Genomic DNA, 17,385 nt, shown 5'->3' with positions numbered 1-17,385 from the left:
ACTCCACAGCTGTGTTCCTCAAATATCTACCTAACACTAAGTCTTGCTACGTGTGGAGTGAGAGCCACTAAAATTATTAGTGATTTCCATGTTTGAAAGCAGGTACCACAAAAACCAAAAACCAAACCCACTGCTGTTGAGTCGATTCTGACTCATTGAGACCCTTTACTCTTCATAACCTTCCATGGGACATCCAGTAAAATGCTCTGTACCCCATCAAAAAAAAAAAAAAAAAAATGAGGGGATCCTGACTACTTTAATTATTTTGATAATTATTAAACCCCAATTGTTTATCTCATCTAAACCTGATCCACTATTATTATCACTTAAGCCTAAAATTATATTGTGAAAGAATATCAATCCAGACCCTTCTTGCGCAGGATTGCTGTCTAAATAGCCTTGCTCAGGAACAAATAAATTCTTTCACTATCGCCAGCCACGGAGCCCTGAGAAAAATGTTTAAACAGTTCTACCCCAAAAGTTTTTAAGTTTTTGTGTTCCTTTTCAGTGTACCCTTTGTCATGCATGACCCTTGAATACACTTCACTAACTACATAGACCTTGATTGTTTTTATTTTTCCTGAGAGTTGTTTATCTGGAGTGGAAAGTGGTTAAGTGAAAGTGGCCTTTATATTCATTGTTATTAAGAAACTTCTTTAGTACTAGGGATAGACAGCAGATAGACTTTCACTTTAAGGCTCTGTATAAGTTGTCTAAAATAAAAAAGGAACACGTTTAACAGAAATATACCTTAAAAATGCACATACTTATCTTTCCTTGCATTGATTTTTATTGATTTCACCCTAATTTGTGCTTACCTCTGTTTATCTTCCTGTTTGTCCGTGTTCCACTAGGCTACTGGCAGGGGTGACAATGGGTAAATTGGGGTTTGTTAGGATATAAATAGAAGAGTTGGTAAACAGACCACAAAAATTCTATGGTCTTAACAATTTTGCCACATTTAACATTTGAAAGGCTAATCAGATAGTGCATTAATAGACAAAAGTAGACTTATTTATCTAGTCTTTCCTTGTCTCATAACTTTAAAGACTTGAACTAGAGCCTGTTCAAAACCCAGACCTGTTGCCATCAAGCCAGTTCCAACTCAGAGTGATCCTACAGGACTGAGTACAACTGCCCCATAGGGTTTCCAAGGAGCACCTGGTGGATTCAAACTGCTGACCTTTCGGTTAGCAGATGTAGCTCACGGTTGTTAACCAGCTATATCCCAAAGCTCAGCACTGCTTGAGTCTTGGGAGTAAAACATGGGTCGCACTATGTGATCACCAACAGGCTAGTCAAGTGGAGAGATTACTTGTTTTCATGTTGGATGGCAGCCAGAAAGGGGGCATAGATGCACAGGCAGAGTAGGGTAAGTCTGGAAGTCTGTGTCTTCCTGTTTTGGGTTTTGTTTGGCTATACAAGGAGAGATAACGCTGGTTAAAATAATGGAAACACAGTAAGTACCACATTTATCAGCTTGTCATTTTCATCTCTAGTTAAACTTGAACTAACAGAATTAGAACCAAGAATTGATAAAGATAAGTAACCAAGAGTACGGTAAAAATGCCTTTCAACAATAGCTACTGGTCTTATTATTTCATCAAAGCCACACCTCAGTGACAGAAAAAAACACTATGTTGAGTGCATTAGAGTGTAGATTTGGCATCAAACCAACAAATTGATTTGGTCTGCTATTACGGACATTTATTAAAAATAATCATCGATGTGTTGAGGTTGAACCTAATGCTACCAAAAACCAAACCCACTGCAGTTGAGTCAATTTTGACTCATGGAGGCCCTACAGGACAGGGTAGAACTGCCCCACAGGGTTTCCAAGGAGTGCCTGGTGGATTCAAACTACAGTTTTTGTTAGCAGCCATAGCTCTTAACTACTACACCACCAGGGTTTCCTAATGTTAAGCTTCACAAAATCTTTGATCTGATAGCCCCATGGCTAAACATACAAACGTAATCTCAGTGCAGAGGAAGTACTTTACTCAGCCGTGTACACGTGGTTGTCATTTCTCCAGTAGTCAACAAGCCATAGGGAAGCTGTGCTTTCAATAATTATATTCTAGAAGGCAGAAGACAGTCCAAAGGCAGGAATGCTATGTCACATATTCAGCTTTCTTTTAGAAAACTAATGCTTCTGGGCCTGGAATCTCTTAACTGAGTTCCAGGTAAATCTATCCATATAAATAGATGCTAGTTTGAAGGTGGTGGACAATATTTAGATAATGAGCTATGTAAAAAGAGGGTGGAACACACAGGAATTAAGATTTTAAAAGCACTTCCCTAAGAACATAAGAACCATGAAATTGCAAAAGTATATTTTTAGGGGAGAAGAAAGATGCATTTTTAAAACTGCTGGAAAAAAGATTTCTGATCAACTGGTGCAAGGCTATGTCCAAACTAACTGGAAGCTACATTACCTCTGCTCTGAGGTAGTTTATTAAGTCTCTTCTCATACTTTTTGGTTTATGTCTATTTTTGGTGAAACTCTAATGTGTTAATCTTCATATTAAAAAGGAAATAATGAAACATTAAAGTGGGAAAAAGAAAAACTAACGTATTTAAACTTCTTAGCATTTGGACTCAGGAGCTGCCATGAATTAACAGTCCAAAAACATTGAGCGTTCAAGTTCCAAAGCAAACGCTACCTGGGCTATAAATCCACTGCTCCTTGGAAAGCAGAGGTGTTCTCATAAGGATGAAATTTTATAGGCAAATATGTTTTATTAAGTGTTATAATAATCACTGTGGGCATTTTTGTAAAATAAATGAAAACCTGTAAACAAAAACACAAAATAGACTTCAGGTTGGACGCATCCATTTCCTTATCTTTCTTCGCCCCCTCCTTTCCTCTACCACATGACTTGTCCTCCAAAGGACTGACACAGCCACTCCGTCAGGCTGAAATAATACACATCTTCTATTTTCATTATCCATTAAAAAAATAAAAAAAGTTCAAGGCATTTTAGTTATGCTGAACATTGTCTTATCATCTCTCTTGTCTTACTACCTCATCAACGCCACACCTCAGTGAAAGGGGAGTAAATGAAAATAAAAAAAAAAGTCTCCTAAAGGCACTATAGAAATACATAGAGTTCAACTTGAAGAAAAACGTAAAAGGAAGTAACTGAAAAGAAAAAGAATAATCTATGAAAACTTCAATATGAATATTGAAATCTAACCACTTGTACTTATCATCCTTCCTTAACCTCTGGAATTTGTGGTACACTTTGGTGATGCTGCCATTGAGACTTGAAATTTTGCTGTACTTAATGAAAATGCGTTAAGATGTTGGAGAAAAAGTCTGAGCTTCAGAAAGGGCACTTTTTTTTTTTTTTAGCTCTCTAGTTGTGTATGTTAACACAACGTGTTAATGTGTAATTAACACATCTAAAACTCAGCTTTTTCATTTGAAAAATGTTAGTAATAACAGCAGCCAACACTTGATAAATAGTCTGTATTAGGCACTGTGATAATACTTAATATGGACTGCTGCTTATAAACATCACAAAACCCTACGTGATATATATTATTATTATATTATGTTGTTATCCAAATATTAGGTTAACTTGTTTCTGTCGTTGTTGTTGTTGTGGGCTGCCAAGTTGATTCTGACTCATAGCAACCCTATAGGGCAGAGTAGAACTGCCCCATAGGATTTCCTAGGCTGTAATCTTTACTGAGATTGCCAGGTCTTTTCTCCCACAAAGTCACAGGGTGGGTTGGAATCACCAACCTTTTGGTTAGCAGCCAGGCGCTTAAACATTTAGCCATCAGGGCTCCTTTGGTTAACTTCTAACATAGCATAATATTACTGAATAGATTGATTATGAGGATTAAGTTATAAATGTTACACTATATTATGTTTATATATAACGCTATTATTTATGTTTTATAGATGATAAAAATGAGTCATAAAAAAAAGCTTACATAACTTACCAAAATTCAAAGAGTTAGTAAGCAGATAATGAATTTCTGAATCAGGAAGCCTGCCTGCAGGGTCCATACTCTTCAACCCTGTGCTGTGTGATGTTTCGGAAGCCCTGCTGGCATAGTGGCTAAGTGCTATGGCTGTTAACCAAAGGGTCGGCAGTTCGAATCCACCAGTCGCTCCTTGGAAACTCTACGGAGCAGTTTTACTCTGTCCTATAGGGTTGCTGCTATGAATCGAAATTGACTTGATGGTAACGGGTCTGGCGTGATCTTTATCATGAAAGTAGCCACCTGGCAGGATTAGTGTGTGCATGAGACGTGTGGCAGATGCTTTGTACCTAGTAATATTCAATAAAATAGTGATAATTACATAGCACGTGCTGTCCCTCCCTAGCCATGAGTGCTCTGAGGCCAGCCATAGCCAAGCTCATCTTTGTAGGCTCACAGTACCTAGAAAAATTATTTATCCATGTTAGTGACTCAACAAATATTTTATGACTGACTCATTTTATAAATGCTTCTCAAATACACTTCTTTATAAATAATGCAGAATAAACAGTCAAGTAGATATTTTAATTTCATAACAATGTAAATATAATGCCAAACATTTGAAAAAAGTGCATCTATCTTCCTCCTGACAATGGTGGGTGGTAAGAACATAGCAATGGGGCAGAACTCGACCACAGTTGCAACTGAATAAAATTTCAAATGGTATGTAAACCAGTTCTCTTCTGGGAACCCTCCATAAAGATTTAAAGAAATCTACCATTTTAAATCTAAACTAATTACAAAATTATAGTTAATAAAATGGGACTTTTTTTCTTGACTTAAAATGCTCCTATTTTAAATGTGTTGACTTTCACAAATGCATGCACCATCAATACAAAGAATATTTTCATCGCCCCAAAGTGTTCCCTTTTGCCCCTCCCCAGTGAACCCCCTGGTGGTACAGTGGTTAAGAGCTATAACTACTAACCAAAAGGTGGGCAGTTTGAATCCACCAGGTGCTCCTTGGAAACCCTATGTGGTACTTCTACTCTGTCCTACAGGGTCGCTATGAGTCAGAATCAACTCGACGGCAACACCTTTTTTTTTTTTTTTTTTTGGAGCGAACCACCAACCATCCCCATCACCAAGCCACTAACAATTTGATATGCTTTCTCTCAACCTGGATTAGTCTTTTCTATGATTTCATATGAATTGAATCATACACAATGTGCTTTTTGAGTCTAGCTTTTTTCATTCAGCTTAATGTGTCTGAGATCCATGTGTAGCAATAGTTTACGTTTTATATTGTTGAGTAATAATCCACTATATGGATATATTACAATGTGTTTATCCACTCACCTTTGATGGGCATTTGGGCTGTGTCCAACTTTTGACTAAAATGAATAAAGCTTTAAGAACATCTGTATACAAGTTATTATGTGGAAGGGTGTATTTATTTCTCTTCGGTAAATAACTAGAAGGGAATTTCTGAATCATATGATAAGTGTATGCTTAACTTCCTAAGAGTCTGCCAAACTATTCCGCAATGTGGCTGTACCAGGTTACAGTCCCGTCAGTGGTTCATGAGAGTTCCTTCCAGTGGCAGGACCTTGTCTCCACCTCTTGGTTTTGCCAACCTTTTTACTTTCAGCCATTGTTTTAGAGGCTGTTCCTCCTCAGTTTTAACAAAGGTGATAATTTTATAGCATAACTATATATTTTAAATTTGTATATCATCATTATGGTAGTTTTCTTTTAAACTGTGGGTCACAGTTCACAACAGGTTGAGATCAACATTTTAAAAAAGAGAAAGAATAGAAAAAAAAAGTTTGGGTGTATCCCATATAATAATACATACATTTATAATGGGGAAATATTTCCAATATGAAGCTTGGATATTTGGGGGTGAAAATCCTAGATCTTACAATTATTTTTTGGCTCTCTAAAGCTCAACCCTATCCGAAAAATCTTAATTCTTAGTATTTAATTTCTTTCAGGTTTTTTTGGGTATCACATGAGCAGCACCAACATTGAATTCCTGGAAGATATAAAAAATGTATCCAAGAGCAGGGTTAAAAATTATGGTAAATAAATGGCCATGACTGGAGGACTTTCTCTTATTGTGTTGCTGGATCTCAAAGTCATACAGCAAGAGATGCCTGAGTGTGCCAACTGGGTGCCACTGTCTGCCCAGTGAATGTTGTGTTTGATTCTCTGTGCTTTTGTGCATGACTTGAGCTTTGAGAAGTACATAAAAAAACTCTATGTTTTCTTACTTAAATCTACAAAAGGTATTCAAACCATGATTAATTATTTCAAGTACTGAAAGAAAAACAACTTTGACTATCTAAATAAGTTAAAAGTTGTTTTCACATATTAGGCAAAAGTTTAAAGTTAAGTTTTCTAAAAAATATTTTTAAGAAAGTATTTTTAATTGTTTTTCTTTTGATGGAAAAATAATACTTTTGAATGTTTTAAATTTTTGTTATATTTGTTATGAGTACATATTTATATCCATTACTACTTTGCATATGAATTTCATATATTATCATTTACCTAAATAAATAAATTACATTAGAGTTAATCAGCAAATGCAGTTATGTTTTTAATAGTTTTTTTTAATTTTAATTTAACTTCTAATATAAAACTTTTAATCATTTTAACTATGCATTAGATAAAAAATATAAGCTTTATACTTGCTCTTGTTAAGTATAAAGCACAGATAAACATACAATACATAAAGACGTGCAGTATATTTGTGGTGTTAAAATTGCATGGGGGCAATTAAGAAAAAATACCTTTAAAAGCTCCTTCTTGTTTACTGCCATCGAGTAGCTCCCTAACTCTTGGCAATCCCGAGCATAAATGGATCACTTTTGCGATCCACAGCGTTTTCTCCGGTGATTTCCGTACGTAAATCACCAGGCCTTTCTCCCTAGTCTGTCTTAGCACGGAAGCTCCTTTGAAACCTGCTCAGCCTCATGGCAACATGGGAGCCTCCACTGACAGGAGGGGGATGGCTCCACATAAGGGGCATTGGCTGCGGGGCGGACAATAATGAAGAAAAGGTTGAGCGGTACTGTAATAGGGTAAGTATTTTTGAATGATGCTTTGTTTTAATTTTATGGTTGCATGGTTTTCCAACGCTGTAAATCTTTACAGAAGCAGGCTGCCTCATCTCTTTCCTGCAGTGCAGCTGTAGCTGGTGAGTTCAAACTGCCGACTTTCTGGTTAGCAGCGAGTGCTTAACCACTGCACCACCAAAACTCCTTATATATAAATACATAGAGTTTAAAACTATATAGCTATAAAAAAGAAAAAAATAAACCCGCTGCTATCGAGTCAATTCTGACTCAGAGTGGCCCTATAGGACAGAGGAGAACTTGCCCCATCGGGTTTTCAAAGAGTGGCTGGTGGATTCGAACCGCTGAGCTTTTGGTTAGCTGCCGTAGCTCTTAACCACTGCACCATCAGAAAAAAAAAAATTATACGTAAACATATACCTACAGATATCAAACATATATGTGTACTGATTTGAAACATAACATGCATTTTTTATTCTGGACAGTGGTAAAGAGAAAACACTGAAAAACATAGGGACAGGAAGCTGAATTAGACATGAGTCTTAACGCTAACAATAATAAAGTCTGCCCTTTCCTGACTACCTCTCAGATGCCAGACACTGTGCAATGCAGGGCACAAGCATCGAGTATTTGTTCTGATTCTCTTTAGCTCTTTACATTTTGTATATAGATAAGCAAACTGAGATTCAGGAAAGCCATGAGATACCTGCCCAATCTTAAAAAAAAAAAAAAACTACTTACTGGTAGACCTGAAATCAGATTGTGATCTTGATAACTCTAAGCTCCAGGCTCTTTTTCCTACAGCTTTTTGCCTCCTCTTGCCCCAAACTACATTTAGCATAGTATTTATGTGAATAAACAATGACAATACACCATAGGACATGTCAAGTGTTACAAAATACATGCAAATAAATGATTCTACTTAACAAGCATTTGTTGATCAGTATAGCACAGTGATTAGCTCATAGCTTTGAAATTTTGTAAGGGTTAAATGTGATAATGTAAGTAAAGGGCCAAAAGCATACTAAAGACCAGGTTATTTTCAAGTGTTATTAGCTGGACATTATGGAGACTATAATCCTACCTAAAATACTCTCACAATCTAGTTTCACCTGAAACATTTATAGACTCTGATAAAGCCATGCAAGGAAGAAGTAAATTCAGCGATTGTTACGGGTACTCAGGGAAGCTACGGTGGTGTGGTATTTGGACTAGACAAACGGAGGAGAAAGACCTTTACCTGAACTTTGAGAAATCGATAGGGCTTTTGAAAGGCAGAAAAGAAAGGGAACTTATTTCAAGCCAGGGCCAGAATAGAAACAAGATACAAAGCAGGAAATGAGCTTGGTGAATACTGGGTGACACCACGAGAAAGGAAGGCTGATTGCCAGAGTAGGGAGGTGCAAGATTCCTGTTCAAATCTTTGAGCAGCTGAAAGTCCTGACAGTTTCTGATCAGAGGAATGAAATGATGCCTTTTTCATTTTACTTGTGACAATGTACAGGAGTGAAAGACTTGAGACTACAGAACTAACCACAGAACTAGTGTTGAGGCCACTATAGTAAACCAGATACCCACACAGAATGAAGAGGACTTGGACCGCAGCGACAAGGCACCGTTTGGAACAGATATTCTCCACCCCCAAATTATCCAGAGTATTTAGATGGGATATAACAAGAAGGAGTAAGCAATGACAAATGCGTGATTTTAAGGTCTCCAAGACTATGAGAGAACACGTCCATGAATAATGTAGCAATAAAGGGATTAAAACATCTTTGTTTTTGTAGCCATCATATCTAATATAATTTTAAACAGCAATAATAAGATAGCTTTAGATAAGATATTAGAAGTCAAGACTATGGTCAGATCTTGAAGGGTAACTTAAGGAATCACTAAAAATGGTTGAAGCTCTAAGAATGGATTAGATGCTAAGGGAGGTGGGGCTGAGAAAGGAGCTGAGAACTCCAGTTGTCTCTGCTCCTATTGGAATGAATTTATTGACAGGTTCCTGTAAGGTCTTTTCTTTGTCTCTCAGTTGAGGCTATCCTCAAGTTTCTTCTCAAGTGTCCCTGGATGTACCTGTTAAAAACTCATTGCTGTCAATCCTGACTCATAGTGACCCTATAGGATAGAGTAGAACTGCCCCATAGGGTTTCCAAGGAACACCTGCTGGATTTGAACTGCTGACCTTTTGGTTAGTAGCTATTTGTCACACTAAGTAAAGTCCACAACGAGACTCCATGGAGAAGACTACATATTACATTTATGTCCTCGAAAATGCAAGGTTTGCCTTAAAATTTCTGTAGTGTATATGTTTTACTCATCAATTTAATTTGACATTTATTACAAATAATGAGTTTATGTAAGTTTTACTCATAGGCAGATAACATATACTTAATATCCTAAAGAACAGACTTGCATCCTCATTTGGGGGCAGAAAGCAGGAAGCCCCTAGATTTCAGATGATTCATTATAAACTATTCACAGGGGCAGGAGGTGCTGCTCAATCCAGTCCTTCAGTATGACCCAGGATATGCTGCCATTTACCAAACATAAAAAAATGACAAGAAGGAAATTTGAATAACAAATGTTTTTTTGAATGTTAATTTGAAATAATATTAAAAGAAAACTCTTCTAATTAACCATTATTTGCATATTCAATTCTTGTTGAAACCAGAAATATGTATATATATACACACACACACATACAAATATGTATATATATAATTAATTGAGGTTGAAGAAAGGAAACTGAATGCTAATAGATGTAAAACAATTTATTTCTGTTTACTTTTGGTTTTGGACCAAAATTTTATCAGGGCTTAATTTTTTTTTTTCTGTCATTAGTTTTAATATCATTTATGAGTTAGCATACCTGATTTCAGGAATGTTATAGTCATTAGGCCATATAACTGAAATAATTCCATAGAAATAATTCCTTTATATTGTGAACTACTTTGTCTATAAAAAGGGATTCCCTATTTCAGTTTCGTTTTATTTTCATGGTATGGTATTAAAGTTTGTCTTCATTATGTCTAATATACTGCAAAGTGTATTACAGCAAATTTCACAAAAATTATTTTAATAAACGTGTGTCTGCTTGAAAATAATTTTATATTAGTATAGGATGCAGAAAAGATAGATTTAATTCATACTCACTGTGGTAATGTTGCTGGCAGGGAACGTCTAATAATTGAGTGGACTTGTCTGTAAACATCCAGTTTGGACATGCATCGGCAGGAAGTGTGATTGGCAAAACTGATTGTTACTGGTTTGGGGCCTTGAGAGAGAGGCACTGTAATTTCAAACAACTACAAAGAAGGGACACAAAGAAGAAAAAATTATATAGGTGCTATAAAGCATTTTTATGTTAAATGCTGGAGTCCAAAAAAAAAAATGAGATTAACTATTTATGATTAGGTAGTGCCACATAAAATACACAGGACACTACTGTTTTTACGACTACAACGTTTAAACTCTTTTGCTTCTAATCAGCAATTATCAGATTAATAAATAGTTCATATGCTTATATCAAGTCACTAGTTATAAAGCGTATTAGAATTATGATAACTCATGATTATAGAGCACAGATGTAATAGACCTAAGTGTTTAAGAAAAAAAAAAAGTTGCTTCAGAGTTCTATTATTTGACATAAGCATTTAAAATTTAAAAGCATCTGACCTATGGTTAGCTAACATTCCAAGGGTTAAAAAGTGGCACAGATATAAACATCTTTGTTACGTAAGAGCAAAGCTATTGGCCACACAATCCAGAAAGGTTTAAGTCCTATTTTACGTAAACTGAACACATAGTGTCCAAATTACATTTCTAGGTCAGATTTGTTTTACAGTTATCTCATATCTCTTTTGAATTTATTAAGTTTAAGAGAAAAATAAACTCAATCGTTATTAAATAGATAAAGCTTTGTTCCTTCTCTCTTGACAAAGGCATTATGACAATAATGAACTTAACATAAGGTAGGGCATTTTACATGATTCTGGATATAGTCATAAAATTTAGTTTAAGTAAAGCTTCACTTTGAATGCTTTATTTATGGAGAACTTAAGTCCTCTGCCTTCTCCAAAAACAATGTTTTAAACTCAATATACAAGTAAATTGGTGATGTAAAATTAAATGAATTTAAATTCCTGAGGTTCTTAAAATCTAAGCTACCACTAATAAAAATGGTAAAAGTGTAATCAGGGCTATTGCCTGCTTGCTAAGGTTAGTTTTTAATAATTTAACTCTAATTGAACCATATGGTATTTGATACCTTTATGGGAACCTGGGCAATGCTATAAAAAGATTACATACTCCACAGCCTTGTGGCCCAGTACCTAGCTGTGATTTCATGCCAACGGTTAATTAGTTTACCAATTTCATCCACACCCACAAGGCAAATATTAAAACTGATTCTGAACACTGAAAGAGAGAAATGTCTAAATTCTAAAATGCACAGTTCTTCATTTGGAATGTATTCATTATGGATTTATTTAAAAAAATCAGCTACTTTCTTAGCATAAAAATAATGCGATTCAGAAGAAATGATCACAGGATTACACCCAGATAGGGCGACAGGTACTTTTATTAGCTCCCTTGCTTATAAGTTGTGTAACTTTGAAAACGTCATTCAACTTCCCCAAGCTGTATTTTCTTTAATGATCAGTAAATTGAGGATAATATTTCACAGTACTTCACAGGATTGTTGCAAAGATTATGTAAGCTAATGTATATGAATACGATATGAAGTTTACACACTATAAAAAAAAACACTATACATTTGTTTTATTACCTTTCTTTGCATAAATTCTTAAGAGTAATGCGTTCTCCAGGATAATATCTATTCTACATAGATATATTCTACATATGATCTCAACATATGCCAATATTATGATATTTTCCCAGTTTCTTCTCTAAAAAGACATTGTTTACGCAGTTTGATGTGATGGGCAGAAATTCTTTGCATTATATACAACTATTTTAAGGTCTATTATTCTGCAATGTCTACACGTGTTATACTTCTTCTATTTCCTATTACATCTATGGGCCCTACATTAAAATGAGTGCTACAGGAGAAATATAAAGTGGTTTTCAGAATAAATAATTTACAAATTGCTTATTTAAACTCCATAATAATGTAAACGGTAGGAAGGTGTACAAGTCAGCTCACAAAAGCCCAAGAACTCATGTCTAATTAGTAGTTACATACATGTGTCTAGATGATAGAAGAGCCATTGAAAAGCCATCAACATTTAATTGAAGTCTTGGACACTGATTAGATTGCCTGGTGAGACCATGCTCAGTGAGAAGAGAAAACATCTAATAATAGAAACCTAGGGTGGCCTGAGAGGGGACAGGAACTTTTAAGAGGTGAGAAGAGGCAAATGAACTAGTAAATATGACTGGGAAGAAATCTGACATGAAGATGGAAAACCAGGAGGGAGTATTGCATAGCCAAGGGAAGCCAAAGAAAGCAGAGCTTCAAAAAGGTGTGTGTGGTCTCTGGGTCAAATGTCTTGGGGAAGTCAAATACAATAAGGATTGATAGGAGAAAACTGGTACCAGACGTGGTTCTGAGGCCTGTGCAGCACAAGGGCTATAAAATAAGAGCAGCAGTGGGAAAGGAGGGACAAGCAGAGTCCCCTTGTGACTGGAGGGAAAAGAACTCAGGTGGCTGAGGCCACCAGGATCATTTTTGATTAGAGAATGTTTGTAATCAGTGAAGGATTTGGCATGTCTCAACTGACACAAGGCAGAACAGAGCCTGATAGTGAAGGATAAGGCAGTATCTGAGATAACTCTATTGTAGAAGAATTAATGATTTTTCCCACCCCTAACTCTTGGCAGCATCATCCCTGCCCTCAGTGATTCCTGACACTCCAGAAACCACCCTAGCCTGTTTACAGAAGGGGGAAAAGATCACAGGGAGCAGTGTCAGTCAGTTGTCATGAATAGACATCAGCCATTCTTGAGCGGGTATGTCCCCAATCAGTATCTGCCCAAAAGCATCAAGTGTGTCTTCAGGCACTGGGGCTTTGAGGAATGTTCTAGTGAAATGGAGAACAGCTAAATGCAGATTAAGAAAGTATCTTCCTAGAGAAATAAGCTGGGCTCCTTACTTTCAAAGGGTAGAAGAGATTTGTGTTCGTGAATATACTGACTAAAAGGATAAAAAAAAAATTTTTTTTTTGTTTAAAGAGGCACTAAAAACAAACCACTGTTTAGAAAATTTTTTTTCCCTTGTAAATTGGAGAATTATATGAGCATTAAAACTACAGTACAGGTTGAAATAGAAAATTTAGTTGAGGTTTATCGTTTATCTATTCAATAAAGGTAGACAAAACCTTAATTACTAACGTCCCATTTCCCTTGTTTGTGTCCAAGAATGCAATGATCAAGCTGAACTCAGTTAAAGTCTCTGAAAACATCTCCCACCCCCCACCCTCTCACCCCTCAGCGTTCGACCTGAGTTATTCAGGCAATCTCCTTAGTTCTTTACTTGACTACATCAATGTGGAAAATTTTTTAAGAGTCTAGAAGAAGACGACTTTGACCAATGCATTTATCCTCATAAAAATCAGGAACCGTCTACCGAGAACGTGTCATATGTGTGTGTGTTAAGACATACGTGTAGCCATGCTGGCTTCTGTCCGACACTGAAGATGGTTTTTCATTTTCCAATCTGTTTCTGCACTGGTTTAATGCATGCATATTAACTGACATTTGCATTTAAAATGACTAAAATTACTATTATATTTTTTTTTTTTTGCAAAGCAGTGAATTCTGATTTCAGTGAATTCTGATTTCTTATTTATAGAACAATTTGTGAATTTTGTGAAACTATATTGGCTGTTTGTGTTACTAAGCATGTTCATGGCCTTTTTTCCTAATCAGAGAGTATTTAGAAAATGTAAACCTTTTTGAACCAAAAAAAAAAAAAAATTAGAAAGCCATTATAAACACACCTGTCCTCTCCCCTTCCCCCGCAAAGAAAAATAAATATATAACCAGAGCCAGCCAGCTGTCCTGGAGTCGATTCTGACTCGTGGTGATCCCATGTGTGTCAGGGCATCACTGTACTCCACAGGGTGTTCAATGGCTGATATTTTGGAAGTAGGCTGCCAGGCCTTACCTCTGAGGAGCTTCTCAGTGGACTTGAACCACCAACCTTTTGGTTAGCTGCCAAGCATCACCCGGGGACTAATAAACACATATGCGCTTCAAGTAACTGGCAAAAACTTTCCTTCTCTACTAGACATGAGAATAACCAAGAGCTTAGTCTTAAGAAACAGACAGGAATTGGTGCCCTGGATCTCCAATTTACTACCTCTGTGACATGAAAAAAATTTTAACATCCCTTTTTTGTTGTTTTTTTTTTCAGCCTCTGCTCATTATCTATAAAACAGAGATAACAACGGTGGTGATTTCATGGTACTGTATGGATTCCATGAGCCATAGGAAATTTTTAAAAATACGTCATAATAATAAGTGTAAAACCATCATCATCTGCTTCATGTTCTCCTTCTTCTCCTTTTTCATCATCATCACCAACATCAGTTAAGACTGAGTTGAACCTTTGTTAAAGGAATTCCAAATTTTTAAAAAATCTCTGTTTAAAGGCTTTCTTCATCTAGTTTTCAATAATTTTTTTAAATTTATTATCCATAAGATACCAAGCACTATGTTAGAATTTGAAGTTGATAGTCATTAATAATGACTCTTGCCCCTCTCCAGCAACAAAACTAACAAAGAGAGTGAATGAAAAAAACAGATATATAGTTTGTACTATGTTAAAAAAAAACAAACAAAAAAACAATAGTTTACCACAATCAATATCAGTGAGCAAGGACCTTCAGTTTAACTCTCTTAAAATCTGTGCTTGCCATTTTATAATGATCCGAAAACACCGCAGTAACTGTACTTTTCTCTCGAAAGAGTTAAGGTTTATCCAAACACATCAGTGTTTGAAGCAATAATTAGATTCTCTTCTATTTTGATAATACATGAATCCCTCCACTAATCTTGGACTATTTTATGCTAACTAGTGTTTTCTAGTTTAGATTTGAGTTCCTTGAGTGCAAACATTATCCATTATGTTCTTCGTTAGCTAGTAATCCTATGTATATGTTTAATTAGTAGATACTAAATGAGGATGACAATTATAATTTGATATTTTGAACATGATGGTTTTCCTAAAATGGATCTTATGCCGTAAAGTGAATAACAGATGGTATTATCTTATACCTAATCTACCCAAAACTAGTCTAGGACCTAAGAAATAGTAATAATAATATTCATTATAGAGATGGGTGCTATACTATCAGGATCCTATTAAGAGAGTTGCTGGTATTGTACAGATCAAAAGGACTTATAAACAAGGTGCATTTAAGTAAGTCTGAAATTTAAAAAATAGGACAAAAAAACTTGTCTATTCTGCAAAAGTGCAATAAACCAGAGGAAATGGCAAGCACTTCCAACTAAGAGGTTTCCAGTTGTTATCTACTGGCATTCTTTAATAAGAATATGTAATAGTCAGTTCTCACCAACAAGAATAGGTTTCAGAAAAAGCCACCATTTGAAACAATGGATTGTTTACACCAGCTTAGCCACAGTTGTAAAGCAACAGTTCCTATTTCCACTTATCTTGTAGGCTATTCAAGAAAAAGGCGTACAACTCCTTACTAAGAAGATTCTTGATTATAATTTAGTACTAAATTCTTAAGGAATAAAAAAAAAATGCTTATGTGAAAACAAATACGACACAAACAAATGCCTCCTTTTAAAACATTCTTTATATCCAAAATTATATTCTGTTCTTTTCAGCTCACATTATCTCATTACCATACTGGATTTCAATATTCTGTCTTTGAGCCCATTAATTAAGTATAGACGCAGTCTATAGCCCCTGGACAGCATGATTAATAATTGCAAAATCAGAAAAACTACACGTTAAAAAAAACTAATTTCTAAAGACGGGGAACGGTGAAAATTGAGGGTTCACTGTTAACATTTCAACCAAGTATTCCAACCACATGATCACCTATCAAAAGAGCCTATGGAATTTAAATTAGGTCCATAAGGAACACCAGAGAGCAGGCAGCCTAACCTGTTGCCATCGAGTTGCTTACGACTTATAACAACCCTATAGAACAAAGTAGAACTGTCCCATAGAGTTTCCAAGAAGTGGCTGGTGGATTCGAACTGCCAGCCTTTTGATTAGCAGCCTTAGCTCTTAACCACTACACCATCAGGGCTCGTTACATCTGGTACCACATTATTTTACCTGATTGTTAGATATAAAATGTATACACAATGCTACATTTATATATTTTTAAAACTCAATTCAGAAGTTTTAGAAACACTGAATAAAATTTGTGGACATCACCAGTGGTATTTTCCACAGAAGCGTTAATTTTTTCTTCAGGCAGATGTTACTTTTAAAGTTACTTCTGATAACTGGTATTGGGATAGCGTTATTTTTCTACATCAGGATAAAACTTGTTTTCCAACAACTGTGCTTGCCAAATATTAAGTAGCTAATGATACAGTACAAATCACATTCCACTTGTTGAATACATATGAATGTAATAAATTCATATTTCAGACTGTCAGTGCTCAGTTTAGTTAACAGAGGAGAAATACCTGTCTGTAATGCAAAATAATGCCACTACGTTTCATTACATAGTTGCACATTTTACTGAGGCTTAACTACATTTTGCTGTAAAGAACATTTTATGAAATGCTTATGTTAACTAAAATATAATCTGGAATGTTCTTGCAAAATATACACAATTATATTATTTTTATATAATAAAAAAGAAATATTTTTAATGGCAATACCGAATTTTAAATGACACTGTTAATGTGTATCAGAATTAGATAAATGGAGACAGAGATCTCAGCTGAGGTGGATTTTTCAGTCCTGTGCTAATAAACACAGCAAAGAGGTTCCTGTCTTTTGAGCTCTAACCCCAGGACTTCTAAGGACATAAATACTGAACCATTTAAATAATGTTTTAATCCTAATACCAGTCAGACTCAAAAGCAGATGAATTTCTTCTACTTCGTTTGCTCCCTTAGTTTAAGCACAAAATAATTCACCTTCTGCAAAATTCACTTTCTACTTTTTGGCTGTATCTCTTAAATATACAACTTCTCATAAGAAAATATACTTAAAGCGTATGTTTATGAAACAGGTCAAAAAAGACATTCAATCCACTTAACTTTTCAAAGCAACTCAGATATTAGCTGCGCAGAACTCTGAAGCAGTTGTTATCGATTAGCTGACTCTGGAAGGCTTGGTGCACGTGGTTTTATTTTCCAACTCACACATTCTTATAACCTGGACTTGACTGGGCCTCATAAA

General features: G+C 35.6%; 1 protein-coding gene across 1 annotated transcript in view; it reads right to left on the bottom strand.

The window, feature by feature from the left end:
• Positions 1-17,385, bottom strand: part of VEGFC (vascular endothelial growth factor C) — a 122,770-nt gene that overhangs the window by 13,966 nt on the left and 91,419 nt on the right. Inside the window, exon 4 of the mRNA XM_003415823.4 lies at positions 10,179-10,330. Coding sequence (XP_003415871.1) covers positions 10,179-10,330 — 152 coding nt within the window. The remainder of the gene's footprint in view (positions 1-10,178; positions 10,331-17,385) is intronic.

The sequence above is a fragment of the Loxodonta africana genome, chromosome 21 (genome assembly GCF_030014295.1).
Source record: "Loxodonta africana isolate mLoxAfr1 chromosome 21, mLoxAfr1.hap2, whole genome shotgun sequence".
Classification (NCBI taxonomy): Eukaryota; Metazoa; Chordata; class Mammalia; order Proboscidea; family Elephantidae; genus Loxodonta; species Loxodonta africana.
The sequence above is the reverse complement of the archived record's forward strand: the minus strand, read 5'-3'. Positions and strand labels throughout refer to the sequence as shown.